The 24,145-nt window shown below is 41.0% G+C and overlaps 1 protein-coding gene across 1 annotated transcript in view; it reads left to right on the top strand.

Moving 5' to 3' along the window:
* CAMK2D (calcium/calmodulin-dependent protein kinase II delta) overlaps positions 1–23,803 on the top strand; it is a 187,149-nt gene extending 163,346 nt beyond the window's left edge. The window contains exons 18-22 of the mRNA XM_009334939.1: positions 14,071–14,146; positions 15,335–15,429; positions 16,717–16,945; positions 21,173–21,222; positions 21,765–23,803. Of these exons, the coding sequence (XP_009333214.1) occupies positions 14,071–14,146; positions 15,335–15,429; positions 16,717–16,945; positions 21,173–21,179 (407 nt within the window). The 3' untranslated portion in view covers positions 21,180–21,222; positions 21,765–23,803. The remainder of the gene's footprint in view (positions 1–14,070; positions 14,147–15,334; positions 15,430–16,716; positions 16,946–21,172; positions 21,223–21,764) is intronic.
* The last annotated feature ends 342 nt before the right edge of the window (positions 23,804–24,145 follow it).

Genomic DNA, 24,145 nt, shown 5'->3' with positions numbered 1-24,145 from the left:
AGGCTGCCCAGGGGAGTGGTTGAGTCACCATCCCTGGAAGTATTTAAAAGACGTGTAGATGAGGCGCTGAGGGACATGGTTTAGTGGGCATGGGGGTGTTGGGTTGACGGTTGGACTCGATGATCTTGGAGGTCTCTTCCAACCTTAATGATTCTAGGATTCTATGGTGGGAAGGTGGGACGCTCTCTCCCCACCGAGAATGACAGTTTGAGCTGCTGACGTCTGGGATGATCACGATAACCTCGTACACCGATGCAGCTGTTCAGCGTCAGGTCCGTGGCCTGACACACGGCGGTGCCGCTGCCCTGTTCACCAGACACCAGGTGCACGTTTTATTCCAGCGTATAGGGATTTAATTTCCTGTTTATTTAAAAAACAAATATAATCTCCCTGTCGTACTCCTCTCGCACTTCCAGTCTTTCCACCGGAGGCTGCCTTTCGGATTGTTTTATTATACATTAAAGCTAACAGTACCCCTAGGGTCTAATTTCTAGAATGATTCAGGGAATAGGCAGTCCTGCAACCCTGACAGCTAGTACGAGCTCCAGCTTCATGCTTTAGCAAGGCCCTTAGGAAAGATATTTTCCCCCTACATCAAACTTGACTTCTGGATGTAGAATTTCTAGGATGACAGTGAGAAACCTGTTCTCTGGTCGGGAACGGCTACTGGCTGCAGCTGGAGATAAGATACTGGTAGGGATGAATGGATTTCAGAGGTAGCAGAGAGAATTCTCTCCGATTACTGACTGTCTGGGTCCTTATGCATATGCTCAAGATGATGCTTCTCACCAAATTTGAGATCTAGAAGGAATGTTCCCCACCTTAGGTGACAAAGGACCTTAGAAATCTTTTTGCTTTTCTTCGCAGCGTGGAGTACAACATGGGAAGAGGCGCTCTCCTTCCTGCGAAGGAGAAGGGAAATGGGGATGCCAGTCTGTAACTGAAAAGCAGTATTAGTATATGTTTTATAGTATTGCAGCATGACCCACACCTCGCAAAGAATGAGCCTTCTCATTTGCAAAGGCGTGCGATCTACGCGCTTTATTCCTCCTCCTGTTACTCTAACACCATGCGTAGATCGCATAGACAGGTACAAGGTTCCTTCCTTTGTACCCGACTGCCAGCCCACGCATACTTAAAACATTCAGCTCTGCATCGAGTGGTGTTCTTACTTTTATTGATTTGACCCTTTAAAGTTGCGTTAGAGTTGCGTGGATCGTGCGAGTCTGTGTGGGATGTATCTCCAGCACAGTTGTGGGTTTGTGTGCCCTGTGGGAGTGTGTGTGCCTGTGGACGTCTGTACGAAGTATTACAAATGTTACGATTCATTAAGAAAGGTAGCAATTAAAAAAAAAAAAAAAAAGTCGTAAAACAGCTATCACAAAGGTGTCTTTAGGAACAGATTCTTACCTCCTATCTATCGGGGAATGCATGCAGTATTCTCCTCTCATGTCAGGATCTCGCCCTATTTTCACTTTTGAAGGCAGGTATTTTAACTTGAAGACAGTAAAACCTGGCTTACTTTTCATTTGTTATTTATTGAAAATCTTCGTGTCTGTAACTTTGTCTTGCTTATGCATGCATTTACATCTTTTAGGACTGGAACGTATTTCTTTTACTAGAAGCAGTGCTTGGCAAACAATAGCGAGCTTTAGTGAATTCAAGGAATAAGCTAATTCTGGAATTTGAGTCTGAAATTACTCGAAGCTGTAGTTCAGGTTCCTCGCTGACATAAATTTCTGACATTAACCATTGATCACGGGTTTACCTGCGTGACGGTGATCCCTCCTAAATGTAAGGACAGGAGCGGACAGAAAGAACATACTGAAAACTGGACCGTAGGCAGTGCCGCCTTCTGGGATTGCTTGTGGGATTTCTCCTTCCTGTAGTAATGAGACTGGAACTCTTTGGCAGCGTCTCTTTGATAGGAGATTGATACGTTTTTGTCAATAATGCTGTAGAATGCCATCGTTACGTTTGCCAGCAAATGCGCACAGACTTTTACAAGGCTGAGTTGTTAAATTTATCGTGGTCAGGAAATCTAGATTTCTCCCGGTATTTTTTTGCTCCCCGAAATGAATTAATGAAAGCGCTAGTAAGAATGATGATTCCCGATGGGAAAAATTGCTGAGTTGTAGGGCACTTACAGATTAGGTAAATTCTGGCTAATCTGTGCTACTTAATACATCCGTAAGGTACATCGCTTCAAATCATTAACCGCTCAGGAGGCATGTATTTTCATCTATTTTGCTAATTTATTGCTTTTTATACCTGTTGTTTTTATTTTATTTAACAGTAGAAAGAAACCAATTTAAACGAATCCGTTTGGAACATGCTTCCCTGAAGAAAAACCTTCAAATTTCTAAGAATTTTTTTTTAAAAGCTCTTTCAAAACCCTGTATATCTCAGTACTGGATAGAGGGATAAATCTGCACTGGCATCTGAACAGAGCCATTTATGGCTACGACCTTTACAACTGTTCTCTGGCACCCACACTGCCCCCCAAAAGTACATCATTAACATTGTTTGTGTGCTCAAAGATATTGTAAGTCCTTGTTGCTTGTAATTAAATTATTGTTATTTTTCTTTTGGCCTTCTCTTTTTCTTCCTTCACATCTTCTTGACCCTCATACAGCTCTCACACAGGCGGGTGACGTGGAGAGGTTATGTTCCACCCACCACTCCTCCTCTTCCATTGCTTCTTCATCTCACTGGTCATCACCCTTGCCGTGCCCCACCGGCCGCTCCTGCTGCCAGTGCCTGCTGAGGATTCTGATCACACTCTACCTCTTCATCTTTGTTTGTTCATATGTTGTGTTTCTTTCCATCAATTCAGCGGGCAAGTCCACGAAAAATGCAAACTCGGAGAGTCATTCGCTTGAGTCTGAGCTCTCCCACTCCACTCCTTTCTCTCTACTGTGTAAGTTGAGAGACTCATCTGTTCAGATGATCTCTTTTGTCTCTCCTCCTCTTTCCTCCCCACCATCTGCCAGTAGCACAAAAAAGGTCAATACTGTGATCTGCCTGATCTAGGAATGACCTTTTCTTAGGGTTTACAAAGGTATGGAGTATATTTTTTTAGATTAGATTTATTTCTTGGCCAGGTTTTATTAATTGTAAAACTACAATCATCAGCTGTAACAGCAGCATAGATAGGTATGTGTTTCAGAAAGTTGTATCTTGCAGGGGTAATCTTTGCAGTAGTTTTCAACTTAGAGATAGATCCCACCCTCACCTCTGGCTTGGATCCTGGGTAGGGTCTCCAGATTAAGTTCCTGTTAAGTTTATGTGTGTCATCAAGTTACGTTCTTTAGCATCACCATTGATAAACCAACCTTAAAGCTGCTGTGACAGCCTTTAGGTTGCAGTATTGATTCATGACAACTGAAAAGTTAGGAGGAGATCTGTGAAGATTAGTGGCCAATTAACCGTAAAGGAACTCTTTAGGGTGAGGAGACTATGTTTGAGGAGTTTAAATATGAGAGGAAAAGAGCATTGTGTGGGTAGCTTGTATACTGGTAGAACATAGAAGGCCTGGGTAGATGCATTTCTTGTGTATAAATCAACTCAGAAATTCTTTAGAATGGAGGAACCTTGTGAGTTGAAACGGGGAACGACTTCCTAGGAACGCAGGCTCTGCTTGCCAGATTCCGATCGTGCATCCTGTGTGTGTGAGGGTAGTTGCAGTGGTACTAAGAATGGGCATTTGCACGGGTAAAGGTGAGATGCAGATGGGCCCTTGGAAAGACGGGCTGGGTGTAATTGGCCTGAACCTTATTTTAAATTTGAGTGGAATTCTTGCTAGGTGGAACCTAATGCAGGTGAGAGGGGAATCGGTCCCCGAGATGACGGGCTGTCTCCGGTCACGACTGTTGATGGGTAATGTTGAAAGATCAGCTTCATTCTGATGGAGGAGCAGGATAGTATATATCAATATATAGATGACTATATACCAACATATAGATGACTATATATCAAACCAGAACTACAAATACCGACAGCGCAAACTGCACAGACCTTAAAGAAAAGAGGAGTTTATAGGAAGGACGTGGACCTGTATAACATTCAAAGCTATCAGTAACACATGCCATATGGCTTTTATTCCACCCGCAGTATATGTCCCCAGAAAATCTATTATGTACCCGACGTTTTCGGATTTGAATGCTCGCAGCCTCACGTTTCCTGCTTCATTGGGTAGTTAATAGTGCTGAGACCACTGTTAATGTTTAAACGTAGATGGTCATGGCTAATTTTGTTACCAAATTTAGGAACAGAGGCACCTCAGGTAATACCACTATCCTTGAAAAAAGTAGATTATTTTAGTTTCCCTGAAAGTGTGTGGTGCAGAAGCGGCATGGTGTGTCTGTACAGTGACACTTTCTTAAAGTGAACAATCTCGTATTTATTCTGTTCGTTCTGTGACTTGGGGAACAAGCACGCTTCTTTGCCACTTTGTTCCACAAAATAAACTTCTCAAAAATCCTATTAAAAAAGTGCAGGTAGAACTCAGTTTAGGGAATGCAACAACGACCAAATTAAACAACCATCTGCTGTGAGGCAGGAAAAGTATTAGGTGAAAGTATTGTGGTAAAGCTCCTTGCCGGAGACATGATGGTGGTACTGCATCTGGTAGTTAGCCTACCAAGTCAGTTTTGTTTAAAGGATTTACAGATTAGAAATTCACAGTTTGCCAAAAAAACTAGTAGGCCAAACAGCAGAAGTTAACCCAGTATCTGAATATGCACCAGACTTGCTTCTATTTTTTTATTCTGATGCTTTAAAATAACTTCATCCCAATAACGGGAATATTTAATTTTGTTAAATAACTAAGTTTAGTGACCAAAGAAACCGTAAAGTCCCCGTAACCTCACCTGTCCTCAACTTAGTTTTAAAAATGTGCGATTCTGGTGTAATATGACTTTAGAAATGGCCGTGATATCCTGTGTTTTCTGTAGCTGTACATTTAATAGGAATCAGCAGTCCCGTGGCCTGAGAAAATGCAGAAAACCAAAAGTAGTTATTGTCTGCCGAGGATTCGATTAATCCAAGGACAAGTAAAAAGAACTTAAGTGCTGGGAGAAGACATTGGGAACACGATAGGCTATTAGGGTAAAAACCGCTGGTGTGGCTAATGGAAAACGCGTTTGTGCTAACGTCGTTTTGAAGCGGAGTTTTGCTGGGATAGCTCTAACGATCCGTTTCAGAATGCTGATACAGATTGTAGAGGTCTCTGCGATATTGCCATAAAGAGGCCACGGGAGTTGCGTACATCGGGCAGACCTACGTGCACCAGAGAAAAGGTAACTCCTACAAAGAGCTATAGTAATGAATAATTTTCACTAGCGGTGGGCAATGTTAAAAAGACCAGTGAAAGTTAATACTGCTGAGACTTTTTTGGTAAACTACATGGGAGGTGCTGGGCTTGCCGGAGACAACGTTATAGGCTCAAGTGATGATGATGTTTACGTTACGTCACAGGAGAATGCAAGTCAGTGTTTTTGAAGAGCAAATTGGAGAATGTACAAGACAAAAATTACACCGTGCAGTCAGACTACAAAGTTTAGGATGGGAGGTGGTGGTCGGAGGCACGTGCAGTTTCTTTATGTCAGAAGTGTCTGGGAAATGAAAAGGGCTCCGGAGATTAGCTGGACGAATACCCGTAACCTGACAGCTATTTCATGACAGCACAGCGGTAAGAAGGTGGGAACCCAGATAGTCTACAGTGTTAGCTCTGTGTAGTATGGAACTGAATTTGCTCTGTTTGTTATTAAGTAGCAATTATTATAATTGTTGGTATACGTTATAATTATAAACAAGAAAAACACTGATTTCTTAGCTGGTAAACTTGTTAGGTTTTAGACTGCTGTCACAGACATGGGAAAAAGATGATGTAAATGTGGCGTGTTGAGAAAAGACAGGTTGAGGCAGGGTTATCATATAGTTAAAGTCAGTCCTGGAGAATAAAACATCTCCATTCCAGCCCGAGGTGCTTGAGGTATTGAGGAATATATTTTTAAAGGTAACGCAGTTTTCCTATGAGTAAAATAGGCAAACGCCACATTTCTTAGAATTATTGTTTGGGGATTATTATCATCATTATTATTATTAATTATTATTTTTATTATTTTTATTATTATCATCATCATTATTCTCTCAATACATCTCATTGCTTTTTAAAGCTTATTTAAAAGGAATGAGGTACAGAATTGAGGGTTATTAGTGATTTTCCCATTGTAAAACACTAGTGGACAAGAACAAGATTTCTCTGAATTGGTAGAGTGATTCGGTAGGAGCACAGTTTAAATAAAAACGTGCACAGCGGCGAAGCTCGTTCATGTCTCAGTTATCAAGACTTTAAACATCCTTTCTTGAGAGAGCAGCCAGATTCCATGATTAATGTAACGTGTTGAGAAACCGTAGTGCAGTGTCTTGTAAGTGCAGTGACCACGGTACAGCTTTGTTCTGAGACTGTAGGTGATGTGTCGTTAAAAAATAAACATTTGCTGCACAGTATAAATATTAGTATCATTGTATGGTAGCTCCAAGGAGAGAGCATCTTTAGAAATAATGACTTTCATATAAATCAAAAGAAACTATGTAGGGCATATGACGACTTGCTTAACATCACATTATGATAAGGGTTTAAATAGGAGATGCATTCATTTTGTTTGATCTTTTTTACCAGTATAGGGTGGAAAAATGCTGGGAAAATCTTTCAGATACTTGCCTGCATACCTCATGAACTGATTTTTTTTCATTGGGGAAGTAGTAGGCTTACAGGTTTTCGGAAAGGTGAAAGGCAGTCGATAGCCAGAAAAAAATGCTGCAAACAGTCCACCCTTATCATAATTTGACGAATCAGAGTGAATCTTTGGAATCGGCAGGCGCTAGGGAAGAGGTGTTACACGTAAGATGACAACTCTCATGTCTTAGTTCATATCAAAGTTGAAGGTTAAGCGGTGGGGTGAGAGATAAGCTCTGATCTTGCGTGTGCTAGATTTTGGTAAGCTTCTTGAATGAGAAGTCCCCTGGAGCATGCCTTGTCATCTGAGGGTCTAGGCAATTTTATGGAGATCTAAGATTCAGTCAGTCATTTATTCATGCAGCACCTGCTTTTATTTTCTTCACAGAAATTACTTTCTTGGAATATTTGTGGAATAAATTGTAAGAGAAATTACCAGCAGAGAATTTTCAAATACTGGTGTGAAGAGAATGGTTTTGAAAACATTTTGTGCCATTTGCTGCATTCGTCTGCTTCTGGGGCAGCAGTCCGTGCTGTAAAGTTTGAATGACGTCTGGTACAGCCACATAGCCAGAGTTCATCATACAAGACAGGATACAATTTCTAGTCTCTTCCTCTTTCTTTTCAAACTTTGGTTAGTTTCAGGGTATAGAAATAACATCAGTGGCCGTATGCTTTCCATCTGATTGCTATTTGCTGGGACGATGCTGAGATTAGAAATGAAGCTAGGTTCCCCCATACTGTGCCGTTCAATTTTAGCAGACCAATGTCACCTTGATAGGGACGGTACTGTTTTAAGATGATAGCACAACGGGTAGGATTTGTCTCCCCAGATTTAGACATCCTCCACAATGTAGACACCTATATTTGAGCTAGTTGTCTAGACTCCCTTTAGTCAACGCAAATAGGTCAGATGAGTCACCCTTGTCTTAAATATCTATTTTAGGATATGATGAATCGTGCTCTGAAAGTGCTTGTTTCTCTCCAGTGACTGTAAGGGAGGGGAGTTGAGAGAACAAACTCGCTTGTCTGTCCTTACACGTGTCCAAAACGTTGTGAGATTAATCCAGTCTGATGTGTACCAAGATACGTAGTTAAGAGTACCGAGTTACAAAGTTCTAAGGGTTATTTCCTTGAGAAACAACATGTGAGCAAGTAAGAAGCAGAATCATTTTCATCATCTTCGAGTTCATGTGCTGATCTGTAAACAGGCTACCTCCTTCTTCTGGAAAGACGCTTTACTGCTTAGCAGGGATTTCATCGCTATCTGTTTCAAAGCGAACAGCAGTAAGGGGTATGCGGTTCCCCGATTTGGGTGTTATTGGGAAGGTGAAGGTGATTGGTCTCTGCTATGGATTTCACAGGCCCCGTTGCAAGTACTGTCTGCCCTGCGCTTATTTGGTAAGCTGTCGTCTGAAAGACCAAAAATACTGGTTTTATACTTCGCTAGTATGATGGCTGTTCCCAGGGTTATTTTGCGATAAAAGAATTATGTCAAAGAACAAGAAAAAAGTCTATTCCTACATCTGTAGGATCGGTGGGGGTAATTAATAACCATTCCAGTATAGTAATTACATAATGTATTGATAACAGTAGAAAGATCCTCCAATATCTGAATGAAGCATAAGGTGTTTTAAATTATTAGTTTCAGAACAAAAATACCGGTGTCAGTTTTGAAAAAATTAATGGGTAATATGGTGGTCAATCAGTTATCGAGGATTCTTTTTTGTGTGTCACAAAACACGAAGTTTCTGGTACGTGTATTTCTGAAGACTTCATTTTCGCATTTCTACAGCTCATTTTTAGTCTGCACCTTCTTTCTGCAATTAAAATACCAAAATATCCATCATTTCTGTGTGATTCTTGTAGATTGAGTTTACAAATGCTGCTTGGGGCTACAGGAAGGGAAGAAAAGCCCCGTAGTTCCCCCCTAGAAAAACAGTTTTTGCTGTTGTTTTGTACTTTTTTTTTTCCCCTGTGATACTTGATTTCACTAGCTGTGAGACTGCACCTTGTAGGTTTAAGGCATTTATAGTGTTAGATGCTTTTTGGGTAAATGGTGGTCTTATTTTGTGTTCTTTACATATTAGTGTTAATGGTGTTCTTTGATTAGGAAAGATTATCCCCACCCTGTAGCTTAGTGGGGAAAAAAGGTGGTGAAATAGAGCTAGAAGTTAGTAACATTCAAAGTTAACATGTGTACTACAGCAGTGCTGCAGAAATAAGATTAGCCAGTGTTAGAAAATGTTCTGTTTTGTTCTTTTCTTCTTATTTGGTCTTTTTATAGCTCCTCTTCATAATATTTTTGCTTGAACTGCCTTTGTATTAGTCATACACCTAGTCACTTGCCAAAGCAAGGGTCGTATTTTTTTGAACTGATAATATCTTATTACCTTAGCTCACTGTCCCTACGGGGTAAAGGTTATATTTAGAGAGCAGGTCCATGGTCTTTTCTTTAATGGATTTATTTCATCTGTGTTCTGAGCAGAGAATGTAAATGCTACCATCTTTTCCATAGAAGTTTGCCATTTTACAGTAGCTTTCTGCTACGCTATCTGCAGTCTTTTTCATTATTAGTTTTTGAAGAAAATGGCTCGGCACCTTTGACTTCTTTTAACAATGTTCTTCCCTCACACCTCAGCTGTTTTGAAAACACCAAATGTATTTTTGCTAAGTAATCCTTTGCTTACAGAGATGATGTAATTTCATGCCATGGAAAGCCATTGCCATATTCTACGACCGTATAGATGGGTTAGGCTTTAATTTTTCAACTGGCTCTTACCACACCCATTAGAAAAAGTAGCTGAACCGGTTCTATCAGAATCCCATTATAATTTTTGAGTTTTTCTGCGGTATCTTAGAGTATTTTTGTCATTTAGCGGACAAACTCTTACATGCCATAAGACTAAATATAGTCCTTGCGCTCTGAACTCGTAGTGATATTTTAAACGGAGAGAATAAGACAGCCGTAGTGCACGTAGCTCATAATGCCAAAGATACCGCGCGGCTTGGTGCAGTCCGACCATCTCATCGCGCTGTGAGAGAGCAGACGGATCTCTGGCTGGCTTTAACCAAAGCTGAAGTACGTTATTTAGGAAGTTCTTACTGCACATCAAATAAAAAGTACAATAGCATAAAATTGCCGCTGTACGTCAAACAGCATAATTCTCTGAGAATTCAATACAAGCAAAGTTTGTACTTTGTTTAAACTTTGTACAAAATTTACTACTGGATCAAAAAAAAACCAAACCAAGAGTCAAATTAAAATGGTGATTGCAAGTGACAGTTATCTGGCAGATGGGCACTGGCCAGATGCCTCTTCCCTAATGCCTCGTGTGTTCGCTTGTTGTCCTTGTGTAGTTTGTAATGTGCGTATGTTAATGAAAATCTGGCAATTTTCTTACCGCTTTAGTAAGTGCCAATTATTTCGGTCAGGCGTTGTCTGCAATAGCAGGACCTTCTTCCTACCAATATCCATCTCACCCTCGTTCATCTTCAGTGCCCTCCCTATTTCTTCCTTTGTGCTAAGGGAAAGCGCCAGTATTTGACTTCATTCACATGGCCACCAAGTCCTGGCTGCATTTTCCTTCTCGCTGCCTTCCAGTCTCCTTCCAGTTTTCTGCTTGTTGTTATTCCAGTTCTTCCCTGTCTCCTTTCTCTTCCTTCCTCCCAGGCTAAACCTCTGCTTCCTAGACAATCCGTTCGTAGGCTGAAATACCTTTGGTCTGTATTTGTACTCCGTCTCCCTGCACCCACACGCAAACCTCCACAGAAAGTCTAAAATGCTAAGATAAGAAAGATCCCCAAAACCAATTATCAGTAGGAGGTTTGCGTAAAACCGCAGCGGCTACTGAGATTTTTAATTATTCTTCGTTATCTGATGCTATTGAATATTTCATATTGCTTTGTTCTTGACCATCTTTTTCTTGTAATGTTCTCTCAAATGGGTCAGGGCTGAGAACAAGGTGGGGTTTTGCACACGGGATAAACCATTTCTGGAACTCCAGCTTCTAAATTACGCTCCACCTCCGTCTTGGGCTCTTAGTCACTTTCTGCCAATGTGGTTGCATATCAGATCACTAAGTAGGAAGAAAGCTCATTTTCTAGTATGTGGGTAATTATTTGTCTGTTAGTGAAGGGGAAGAGTAGCGTAGTTGCACAGTTTCACGTGGTGCTTGTAATTTTGTAGAAAAATTGAGAAATGAGTTGGAAGGCAGAAGATTTAGCAACGTCTTTCTGTTCCTGACGGTCCGCATCATGAGCTGCAAAGTCTTTCCACAAGTACTAGAAGAACTGATGCTAATGCTGGAGTTGGACGGTGATTGATTTGAGCTGGTGATACTGCCTTAACCTCCTTTACTTACTTTGCTGGCCAGTAGAGCTTCCTGATGGATGTGCTTTATATTCCATGGACAGGTCAGCAGACACGGCTTTACTAGACGTTAGCACTGCCCAGAGAAACTTTGCTGGAACCATATTCTGTAATATTAGGTGGCTCCTGTCAGAAAGCTTCATGAACACGTGTGTTCCACTGCAAATTCATTTTGGAAGAAAAAACAGGAAAAAGAGCAATTTGGCAATACGGTTCAGGTTCTCCCTTTGGGGGTTGATGTTGAGTTAGATCTCATAATGTAGTCCAACATCAAAGGTATGATTGAAGTGTGACATTCTGATTGACCCGCAACAATTTTTTTAAATGTATGTAAGCAAAAATTTCCAGTCTCATTCAGATTGAAATCAAGTCTCAAAATCTCACAAGATTCACGGAGAGAAACTTCTGTCATTCACATCCCTTTAACTTTAATTGGAAGGCACCAACAGATGCCGGCAAGTCAGGTTACCATCCAACTAAATTGAGCTGTTGCACACCATTCATGTAAAACAACACGAAACACCTTAATAAGCCTCTGGGCTCGGATCACAGAATGTCGTGTGACAGAATATATTCAGGTATTCACTGCTGTTCGCTGTTCCCTGTCGGAGTATGTATAACGTGTGAGTTAACTGTGGGCTTCTCATGGTAAAACTTTGAAAAGAAAGGACTGATGTTAGTGAAAAAGGGAATATTGCCGATTGTCTCTAGCCAAGGGAAAGTAAAATTACGTGTCCTTGTGGTTTTATGTCTCTTGCCTGTGGAAACTACAGTACCTTTGTAGACGTTTTCATTGCTTACGTTAACAGTTATCCAATAACATGATCTCATGATTATGTAGCAGCTCATCGGAGATTTCTACCTCGCTTTCCACTGCCTGATTTAATAGTCTGTGATTTCCTAGTCTCCGATTGGAATGTGTTACCAGGTTATTTAACCAAATCCTTTAGTTTAGTTATATGTATAGGAGATGTAGCGTGCAAAACTTGTGATTTCCTCACCGCATGAAGCCTGCATATTCTGGGTTTCTTTTTGCCAGCCTTTTCTAACACTGCACCATTATTTCTTACTCAACCATCCTACCACTTGGCTTGTTCGGACAATGCCATACAGTGTCCACAGTTTGGTCTGTGTTGTTTAAACGCATGACAATGGAGCCATTGCTGATCTGCAGTCAGAACATCTCTTCATTGCAATTCTTTGTTCTTTCCACAGTCTTCGTGAAAAATAAGGCAATTCATACTTGACATATTCTTACCCACCATGCTATCTAGTAGTCAAGAACTACTCACAAAAAGCCTTGCTAGACCGTTATACCCACTTTTTTCTCCATCGCTTCTTTCCGTGCTGGTTTCTTTTTGGTGCTTTTTATCTGAATATATTGGGTTTGCACTTACTAAAAGAGATGGTGGAGCATAAATGAAAAGGTTCTTTAACACCACGATGCCAGTTCTTGCAGCACAGCATTGGAGACTTGCATTCTGCCTATGCTCCCCAGCGTTTTCTTTTTGAAGAAGAATGTGAGCTCTCTCAGTACGTCGGTTTTAACATTCCAAGCGTATTTGCGTGTGCGTTAATAGTCTAGTTCACGTGTAGGAGTGTGCGGGAGAATTACAACTATTGCTTGCAAAGAGAGCTGCTGCAGCCTGGTGGCTTGCATTTCTTTTTATTTCAAGCTTGGTCTTCCAAATCGATTTCCTGAGGTTTAATAAGGAGTTGAATGTAAGTTAAATCCTTGCAAGTGTACCGGTAAAATCTGTCTCACTTATCCGTTTAGCATTAAACTCACAAAAATCTGTCTTTGAGAGCAGTGCCTCTCTGGTTGAACTTCATCGCTATGAGGTTGAACTTTACCAAATGATGAATATACAGGGCAAAACGATAAACCTCTGTTCCTCAAAAAACAAGTTTTCAAAAGTACAAGTCAGTTTTCAAAGTCAGATTTTCCATCTCGATAAAGTCTCTTAAACTTTGCCCTCCTAGAGTAACTGGTGTTAGTAATAACCATACCACTGTGCGGGAATTTGTTTACTCCGCACTGTTTTAGTGTAACTCCTGTCAACATCAACAAATACTGAACTGCGGGCTTATTTCTTGGCTGATCGGTAGAGGAGAAACTATTTCACATACTTTTGCCTTTGAGGCAAACACCGCTTGAGTTCAAATATTCTTACTAGAAATACGCATCCTGCTTGTTGTTTTTAATGTAGTATTCTTCTGTTGCTATTTAGCATTTATTATTATTAGTTAGTAGATGTACCGTAATATCGCCGAATGCTCTAAGTGGGGTTTATTGTAATACAGAGGCGGTACGCATTTTACAAGCAAAAGATAGGCACAGTCACAGAAGTCAGAGCCGAAAGACACCGTGTTGTAATTAGACCTGCGTGGATGCGTATGCGGTATCTGTAATCCATTGGCTTTGCACCAGACGATCTTGATTATAGGCTTAGGGCCTAAATTCCTCTTTACTTAAATGTACACATTTGGCCAAAGCGAACACCGGGTGTTACGCAGATTCCTGAAAATCAGCATTAGACACTTAAAAGGTAAAGGCCCCATGTGTATATGAAACGTCAGAGCGTTGCTTGTAAAACAAGAATCAGTTTCCTTTAATTTGAAGTTAAGAGTTGGGGTTTGGGTTTGGTTTGGTTTTGCTTTTTAGGCAGCAGATCCTTCAGCGAAGGAAAGACGGTTAGAAGCACGATAGGAAAGTGGATTGATCTTGACCTGTGTTTAATTTCCTCGTGAATACAGGAGTACACTGAAGCCAAAACAGTGTAAAGCAGCAATGTAACATCATGTCCTTTGGTCATAGAAAAGGAAGAGAAATGGCTGTTGCGCCAGCTGAGGAATGACAGAATGCCTTTGTTACGGCTGTTCTTCTGACAGCCTTTCAGCTGTCACCTTCCACTTCGCCTTCCATTTTAAGAGTTGTATTTGTATCTCTCTCTAGCTCGTAAGCAGGAGATTATCAAGGTGACCGAGCAGTTGATTGAAGCTATCAACAACGGGGACTTCGAAGCTTACACGTAAGTTTTCTCATTTAGGAGGGAGTGAGGAGAGCTGATGGATTTGACGCTGTGTATGTAAATACGCTTATTTATATATGGGCCTGTGCGTTTGTATTTTATGCATTGTTGAAGTTCGTTCTCGGATGCCCCCGAGAAACACAAGATGTCTTCGTTGCTGCTTTGCCCCGGCTTTACAGGAGCCTGGTTGCCAGTCTCAGAGGAGCTGCTGGTGTAAATCCAGTGTGCTCCTCTGCCGAGACAGGATCATAATCCTGACGCAAAATACGCAGTGATCCATCTTGGTGTACGAAAGCAAAGTCATGTTTGTGATTTAGAATCCAGAAAACACAGTAGAAGCCTCTTTTAGCAGAAAATTTTTATTGTACGTAGAGATTGATATTAGCTAGAATCCCATTTGTACTTCGGAGTGTGAAAGACCACGTGGAATTTAGGTTCCACCAGCCTCTCCTGAGCACTGTGCAGGAATTTGCTGGGGGAAGGTGGACCGATTTCTCTCTCAGCTTTTCTCTGCAAAGACACGATGCCATCGCTGCTGCTCTTCTCTTCCCACCTCAAAACAAAGTTTTAAAAAGTAGAGGAGAGCCCTTCTCGGCATTTCTTTTGGTCTCCTGTGTTTCTCTGGGTGGATTCCTTCCTGTTGCAGCACAAGCCTCACAGTTCAACAGTGACACTGCTCACCCTGTTCAAAGACTTGCCGGCACTAAACTTTAGTTTGGTATGATCGTGTTAAAACCTTTGTTGTACAAATGTCAAGTGGAAACTTATTCCGGATTCTTGTCTAAATTTTGTCAGTTAAAAAAAAAATAATGAAATCTTGCTTAAATAATGATGTGAGACATTAAAAAGATATCCTTTGGATTGCACAGAAGCAGCTTTCAGAGTCACAAGTAAAAATTCCTACTTGTAATACCATTGACTTGTGGGGCCTTCTTTGGCAGTCTCTTTTTTTGTCGAAAGATGATTTATATGAAATCTAGTCCACCTAAGGTAAGCTGCCAAATCTACTAATTTAGGTGAAACCAGAACTCCATTACTTGTCCCCATTTAAGTTCTGTTCTTTTCCAGTGTGATGGCACAGGTAAGTAACGTGTCCGATGGGAACAAAGGAAACATTTAAAAAGAATCTCTCCAAAGTTGTGTTAGGTAACTGCATGTGTTTATTACAGAATTTCTTCTTTTCCGCAGAAAAATCTGTGATCCGGGCCTTACATCTTTTGAACCTGAAGCTTTGGGGAATCTGGTAGAAGGGATGGACTTTCACCGGTTTTACTTCGAAAACGGTAAACACTCCTTTTTCATCTCCGTGAATCTTCGTCTGTTCCTTGTGATTGCGTTTCTCCGATCTAATTAGCATTTTGGTTTGGGAGTTAATTGATTTGGGCAGGGGAAGGGATGTTTTTTTTTTTTTTTTTTCAGAGTTCTGCTATATGTGTTTTTCTGTCTGTTTCTGCTGCGCTCATCCACACATCATAGGGCACCTTGGATAGCGGAGGAAAGTTTCAGGGGTTTAGAAAGAGAAGGGCAAGATGTAGAAAAGAAAAAACAAAAAACCACAGATGAGTAATTCTCACACTTTTTTTTTTTTTTCCCCCCCTCCATTGGGGAAAAGTGAAAATCATGCTGTGAGTATACTTAAAAGAAAGGTCACTAAATCGTGTGATTACAGTGGTTGCAACTAACAGGCAGCGCTTCCAGTGAGTATGTGATGTATTGGGGAAGACACTGTAGTCACTCAGTCTGTGCTGCTGAGGATCTGATCAGCTGTCTTTTTTGTATTTGGGAGGGGTGGGTGTGTGTATATATATGAAAACATCAATGTATATTAAAAATATATATATATATACACACAACCATGTCAGCTATAAGAAAGAAACATTACCCATAGAGTGGATTTAATAAAGTTTTGGAGGATCATGTAATGTAGGTAACCGTTTTAGAGCAGACTTGACTCAAAAGGAAATAAAATATTGTAAATGAAGATAGCGGCTTATCCAATAATTTCTGAGAAATGTCTGAGCATCAAATGGGATTATCGTGTTCCTAAATTCTCTTCCATCTCCAAAACAGCATTTTCCATATTTTTCCTTAAAATGTTTCCTTTCATTGCAGCTGCTTTCTAGTTTTCATAGATATCAGCACTTAATAAAATATGTCACAAGAGTGAGTTAAAAACGGAATTATTTTAACTGAAAATATCGAGTACAAATGTCATTAGTCATTAGACACAGCAGTGAAACTGAAGTATTGGGAAAACTCAATTGGGAAACTCAAGACGGTGGGCCCCACGTTATTTAATCCACGTATGTACATGGATTAAATAATATGTACTATTAAACATTTGATTGGCTTCCTTATAGGAAGGGGGAAAACATACTTTATGCTGTGACTGTGCTCATTTCTACAATGTACTTGAGCTAGGTGTCAGTCCTGATAATCAGTAAACAATAATTATTACTTTGTATCTGCTAAGCTTGAGATTCTTGTTCTGTAACGTGGGCTGAGATGAGTTATTTTGGCTTACATGGAGAAAAATTAATTTATCCTCTGTGTGTGTGTTTGTTTCCTAGCTTTATCCAAAAGTAATAAACCAATCCACACCATTATCCTCAATCCTCACGTCCACCTCGTGGGTGACGATGCTGCTTGCATTGCATATATACGGCTCACACAGTACATGGATGGAAGCGGGATGCCAAAGACGATGCAGTCAGAGGAAACGCGGGTCTGGCACCGTCGTGATGGGAAGTGGCAGAATGTTCACTTTCACCGTTCGGGGTCACCAACAGTACCTATCAAGTAAGAAACCATTCAGACCACAAGCTTAAACTCTGTAGGTCAGACCAGATAGTCTAATAGCTGCTTTTGGCCTTAAAAACGACGAAACCGTCCTCTTGATAGTGTCATTTCTTGTGGTCGTTTATGCGGTGTGTATTATATTCAGTAGTGTGCGTATAGTATTGGTGCAAATATTTTTAAAATAATGCTTTTTTTGTTGTCGTTTTCAACTGTGATGCCCGCTAATCCAACTCGGTCCCTGAACTGACAGCTTGAAGAGCAGAAAAATGTTTTAATGTAGATAAGGCTTGATACAAGTCACACAAAATAGGATTGGACAACCTGAAATAGAATTTCAGGAAAACCTGAAAAAAATCAAAAAGCAATAGGATGCATGGAGCTGTTAGAGCTGACCGGAAAGTTTCAAGGAAAAAAGTATCACTGTTCTGAAAAACTGAAGTTCGAGTAATATTTCTTGTGATTTCCAGCCACCTCTACTTACTCAGGCCTAGTTATGTTCCCTGCCAGTTGATTTTGAGCCAGTTTACGTATTTACTTTGTAAATTAAGTCATACAAGTACCTATCACATTCTTATCTCTTTTCCCGCGCTCTCTTGGCTTACCTGCCGAGTAGTCGCTGTCTGATAGTTACGACCTCTGCGTGGGCAAGCCTCAGATCTCTCCCGTCATCGTTTTTCTCTTTCGTTCACTGGGGCATCTCCGCATGCCCTCTCCTACCCCCGGGGTCATGCCATGACTCGCCGCGCGCGAACCTGAACTCCTTGAGCCAGATTGTCAGCGGGGTAAATTCCAGCACGCTCGTAGTTGCGGTAACAAGATAAAAAGAGTCAACGGCTTCCCCAAGAGGTTCTGCCCAAGTCCTTCGCTTTTCTTCTGCCTGCAGCCTTCGCTAATGCCGCTGCGTCCCTCAGAGCCCACCCTCGCTGACTTCTGGCTTAGGTTAGGCTGTTTCCAAATTGGGCAGCACTGGTATGGGCCTTGGTTTGCTCCGGCGCAAGCCCTCTGGGTAGGATATAATTACATTTGTGTGAGGTGTCTTAATGCGGGTAGCGGCGGGATTTCCTGGCGTGGGTGGTAAGAGCTTAGATTTCATCCTTCAGACTTCGTCGTGTCCCGTATTCTACTCCTTGCAACACTGTTCTCCCATATGAAATAATGCTCGATAAAGTAAGGAACATGATAGAAAGAAGTGTTAAACTTCAGTGGGGATGAATTTTTTATCTTTTTTTTTATTTAGGAAGAAAGTAATTCGATTACCTAGTGACAACTATCGTGTTTTATTTAAAAACGTGAAACCAGTGGGAGCAGGAGCCATGTCGTCCTTTGTTTTTCACATTCCAGCTGCACTGCCAGTGTTTAAACAGATAATATCGAAAGAGTAGTTACCTTTTCTTGAAACGCAGTGTTATGTAGATTTTTGATGTTTTCATAAAGGAGTGTTTTGTCAAGGGATCTGACCTGGGTATGTGTAGAGCCAGAAAGCATAAGTGACACAGGTTCACCTATCCCGGTGCACCCTGGGCAGTAAGCGTTTATAGCAGAATGACATGAATTGGACTAGAAAAATATTTAATCTTTTCCTTTGGGTTTTTTTTTTCCCCTCTGTTTTTTGAGAGGGGTTGGGGAGGAAGGGTGTGTCAGGTTTTTTTATAACTTAACCATATTTATAGGAAACAATCGTGAAGACAAAAGGTAATTCATGACACTTATACACCAAAACCAGAAGACAACGAAATAGCCATCTTATTACTATTTTCATGGAAGATCATAGGATTTGCCCAATAATTCCTGTAATAATTCTTTCCGTAATACTTTATTAGAGAGATACCGAGTAGCTTCTGCAGCTTCTTCTTTTGGAGGTACAGTGTTGTAAGAGGAGCCTCAATACTTCGTTGACGGAACGTGTATACGTGTGATGGGCTGCCGTGTGCTGTGGCACGTACTGCTCCTACGAACGCTGGCCAGAGGTAGTTTCTCTGGAACACAAACCAGCTGCCACAGAGCAGCTCCTGGCCCTTCAGAGTGGACCTCTCAAGGGAATGCAGTCGTACGTGCAGACCTGAGATCTGCCCCACAGAAGCAGCGCCGATATTTAGGACTTGGGTAACGTCAGTTCTTTACGGCTGCTCGTGCTCTCTAATAAAGATAAGGATTACCGGGACTGCTAAGGATGGAAGGAGAAGAAGCTTGAGAGGTCATGTTTTTGAGACTGCCGGGTTGTGTCTGTGTCAGTGGGTGTTCTGAGCCTGTGGGGTCAGACAGAGGGGACTTCAGGATTGCGGGAGGGTATCCAAGCTGAAAAGGTCACAGAGGAGGGGTAGCGGCTCAAAGCCTTAGAGCATGGCCAAGGAAAGATGCTCCGAGATTGCAACATAGCCCTAGATATAGGTAGCCCCTGTGTTGCGCTGGCAACAGTATCACATAAATCCCTTACCTAACCCAACCCTCATCTTGAATTCAGAGGGGCTTTTTGGACTTGCTCATATCACTGTTCTAAAATATCATTGGTCTGATGGTTAGAAACCTTGCTTTCCAGTCCAAATTTTAGTCGTATTCAATGTACCTGTGATTATTCTTACTTCATCGTTGTTCCCCTATGCTGGGGATAGGTATGCAGACGTGAGCTGTTTTATGTGAAGGCCGATTAGATCACTTCCCACCTTCTGTTTTTGTAGGGTAAATTAACAGTGCTGACTTGGTTGGCTTTTTCGGATAGGATCTCCATTTTCCTGGCTACCTTAATAGCTCTTCACTGTCTTTTTTGGTTTGAGGTTTGTCTTTTCATTAGCTTGGGCTCTTCTGAAATACTGCGTGCAGTTGTGGTCAGGGCTTTATTTAACTTCACAACGTCTGTCTCTTCCCTGTGGAGAATGCCACACCTGCTATGTTCTGGCATGATTTTTGCACTTTTGTCAGCTAGATCACATCAGCAGATCATCCAAGACAGCCACGTATTTATCCTCAACTCTCATTTCCAACCAATGAGCGTACAGAAGCTTGTGCTGAGCGTGCAGCTTTGTACTTCCTATTATTACGTGTAACATTTCTGGATTGCCCAGCCCTCAAGGTTATTTGGTGGTTCTTGCACAACGCTCCGGCTTCCCTTTGTGTTTATAGTGCCTTCCACCTAAGTGTAAGTATACTACAAGCGATCAGTCCTACCGCTTGTGCTCAGATCATTGGCAAAGGCTAGTGGGTCTCCTCTAGGCTGATAGTTCCCCTTTCAGCCCAAGCGTTGTCGTTTTTCTTTTAGTTATTTTGCATATTCTTTCTTTAATCCCCATCTCCTCACGTTTAACCGGTAGATTCCCATGTAGCGCCATGCCAGAACTCGCCTTCTGTAACCCAGCCTGACCATCTTTTAGACTGCCTTGAAGTTCACCTGTAGTTTTCCCAGTCAGAGCAGCAGTGTACCAATAACTCCATTTTGGAAAACTACAGAAGAAATTTAATTAAAATATTGTTCTAGATTATCCTTCCTTTCTTTTCTCGTATTTGAAATTTATACAGTCTACAGCTATTTATTTATTACCAATACACCGTAGTTAATAATGGCACTTCCATAATAAAAAAGTATCTTACACGTAATGTCTGAAGAATAATTTCAAATCCAGTAAACTTGTGAAAGCAATTATACCTCTCATCTGTTTTGCAAACGTAGTATCCTAGATCATGTCAAATCAGTTGCTGCGAGCACAGTAGCTTATTTGTCTTCAGGACTACAGTAAGGAGTGCGCATAAATCTAAGGACAGAACTGAGCTCCTTGGTAGCTATCGGTATATGGAAAGGTTTCCTTATGGCAGGTAATTTATTTGGAAAAGAATATGAGCGCAAATGTCTATTCAGTTTATAAATAAATTCTATTTGCAGTTTTTGCTGCGAGTCAGACGAGACAAACTTTGCTTTCTGTCTCGTCCATTGTTTCTCTCTGAGTGGTACGACTGATGGTAGGAAATTACTCTCTGCGTTCCACGTTCTTAAGAACTTGAGCTCATGTGTTTCTGCAGAACCGTGTCTGCGTCTACACAGAGAGCGGACCTGCATGATACGGGCAGCCAAAGGGCTATCGGACCTAAAAGTGACTCCCAAACCTAAATTCAGACCTGAGGCTCCCAGGCTTATATCCCCTGACTTTTATCACACCTTACACCTTCTTAATGCTTTCGTAAGTTGACTGCCAAACAGCAGGAAGACTTAAGTAAAGCGTTTGTTCTGTGTTTGTACAGTGCCTAGCACAGCGGGATCCCAATCATGACTTCGGCCCCTAGATGCTACGGTAATACAAATGATATTATAAGCTGAGTTAGTTAACGACTTGCTTACACGTTCCTTTCCTTTCGTTTTCTCTTTGCATTCGGCTCTAGCATGTCTTGCATGTAAATGACATCTGATTCTTCCTTGTTACTTGGTTCAATTTTTGTATGAGAATCTCAGTCCGTGGCAGCGTCTGTAACGTACGTGCTGAGGAAGTAAGTTAAACTCAGAGATTCACAGCGAATTCTGCCCTCCCTCCTTTAAGAAATGGGTTAAGGCACTTTGGCTTCCTGCCTCAGTTTCCTTTTTTATTTTAACAGCCTCTCTGGCATGTTGTAGAGATGGAAAATGTCTGTAAAGTGGTTTGAAAAATAAAAGAATGCTTTGCCTGAGTGTTTGGGGTTTTTTTTTCCCCTTGGTTTTCTTCACAGTATTGTGTTAAATGATCTTGAGGGGTTTTTTTAATAGTATTAGCTAACACTTAAGCATGTATCATTATCTGGTGGTGATGTTACTTCAGTAATGGCAATCTGTTTGTGTTTTTTTTTTTCTCCTTCCTCCTAGCTAAAAATATCAGCGGTGCCGCTCTTGCATTTTCTGTACCCAACGCAGCTGGTTGATTACCATCTTGGCCATCCCGTCCTCTTCATGCATGTTTCTGAGTGCATGAAGTTGTGAAGGTTCTTCATGTAACACATTTGTGATGCACCGTGTGGCTGTATATTCCATCTGTACACTGCTAACATTTCAATGAAGGTGATGTTCCATGCAAATAGAGAATAACAAGGCATAAAAGACAAAAAAAGAAATTTATGTAGATACAGAATACATTTGTCACTTTGTCCATTTATGCCAAGTTTTGACAGACAACTTTAAAAACTATCCTGTTTATTAAAAAAAAAAAAAAAGAAAAAGTACGTTTTACCCTCTTTTTTTAAGAACTGTTTTTTGACTCCTCCTTTTCCCCCCGAGTCCCAGGATTTTGCTTTGGTTCTGGTAGGAACGGTTAGGATTTCTGCTAGCAGCTCCGTTACTGTAAAACAGATTTTTATTACAGCATGTAGATGGACGAAATCACCGATAAATGTGGAAGTGATACTGTCTTGGCTTTGTACCAGCTGAAGCCTTCTTAGTCTATGTAAACTGGAAAAAGCTCATCATTTGCTGGCTTGGTCACTTCAGAATTAACTGTCAACGTTCCGGTGAGCCAGCAGCTTCTTTTTTTTCTTTTGAGTCTTTACCTTTGCTTTCTTACCATGCTAATTGAAAATTTCTATTGGAGCATTAAGCAAAATTAAAAATTGTAAGGAACTGGGTGGTCGCTGAGGGGCAGTTTTTGAGGATTAAAATGGAAGAATAGAGAAAGATAGATTTTTATCGCTTTTAGGGGGTACTGTAAATTTTTTAAGGAGGCTTTAAAAAATATAAAATTTTGGTTAAGCTATAGACCACTTCTGTGGTTAATACACTCGAGAAATATTAGGCCTTAAAAGCTTAGTATGAAGAGTTTACTTCCTTTACGCTGCTGCTGTCGCTCCTCTGGAAACGTGTTATGGATACACCAGTTTTCTAGTAAGACTCTTAACACTTTACCACAGATTTGTTTCTCCCCCCTTCTGCCCCCTCAACCTGCTCTTGGGTTTCTTAAAATCCTCACGCAGCGTACAGTATCAAGCACAACAGTCTCTGCAGCGTCACCAACTTGTTTCGGCCCCCGGTCCGTTGCTGCTGAACGCCTGCACGCTGCGCGGGGAACGCTCTCGGTGTCAGTTCGGAACACGACCTTTGTGACAGGGACTATTTTTGCTTCCCTTAGGTTGCTGTGGAAATACATCCTTGCAAGCGTTTAGGTTTGTTCCCTTCCATTTTTAAGAGAAAAATACAGGGATCGGTTATTTCTTCTTTTTCACGTGTTAGTTGTTCTGTTACCAGCAGGGCTAACCGTTTTCTGCAGCGCTGTATAGTGCATGATATCTCGGTGTCCTTTTTAGCAGTTGAGAATTTACAACTCGGCAGCCTGAAGTTTTTAAAACGGGAAAGCTTCCTAATTTGTATCATTTCACGTTTCTGTGTTGATTACTAATCAAAAGCAGTTCTTAAACATTTTGATGTTGTTACTAGTGGATGTATGGTAGATGGATTTAAGCTTCTCTGATAATTACTACATGATTTTAAACAATATATATTTAAAATAAGCATCTACAATAAATGTGTTGAGCCATATTAACCTGCCGATGGGATCTGTGAAAAAAGTAATGGCCTCGGGTTTTTTTTCTCATTAATTTCTTTACTTTTTTTTGTGAAGCGGCTATAAGTGGCATAACTGTATTTAAAATTAACAAATTAGGTGTAGGGTGGTTTTTTTTTTTTTATACTTCTAACATAGCATGTGGTGTTGACGTATTACTGTAGACCAAGTTTGTCTTCCATACCAAGACGTGAGGAAATTGTGATTTGTTCTCTCCACCACAACTGAATTACACACTTCTCTCCTGTCATTTCGGAACACTGCAGTTTACCATGGGACACAGTGTACATATTTCTTGCCATAATGGTAAATGATTGATATATTTAAGGATTAATAAATTTGTGATTTCTGCTGACATTGTGCTTGTGTTTTAATTTCCCAATTAACCGTGATTTTTGCATTGGAAAATGTGTAGCGGCCATTTGAATTAAGAAGTCAGAGACACGGATGCAGTTTCTTACGAGCCGAATTTGCAGTTTGAAAATACTAGTGTTTGCTCTCGCGCTTTGTCTTTTGGTTAGTTCTTAACTGCCTTTCCCGAGGACCCCATTGTACACCGTTTATGCTGGACTTTGCTGATAGATTTCGCACATACCTCGTATTTGTAGGTCCGTATTTAGAAATGTTTTCGGTAGTTGGCGCATTGCTGCAGCTGCCTTGCTGTGTTTCATACGCTCAGCCTGTAACACAAGATGCC

Source organism: Pygoscelis adeliae, unplaced genomic scaffold (assembly GCF_000699105.1).
Source record: "Pygoscelis adeliae isolate BGI_AS28 unplaced genomic scaffold, ASM69910v1 Scaffold31, whole genome shotgun sequence".
Classification (NCBI taxonomy): domain Eukaryota; kingdom Metazoa; phylum Chordata; class Aves; order Sphenisciformes; family Spheniscidae; genus Pygoscelis; species Pygoscelis adeliae.
This window is presented reverse-complemented; position numbering and strand designations above follow the sequence as displayed.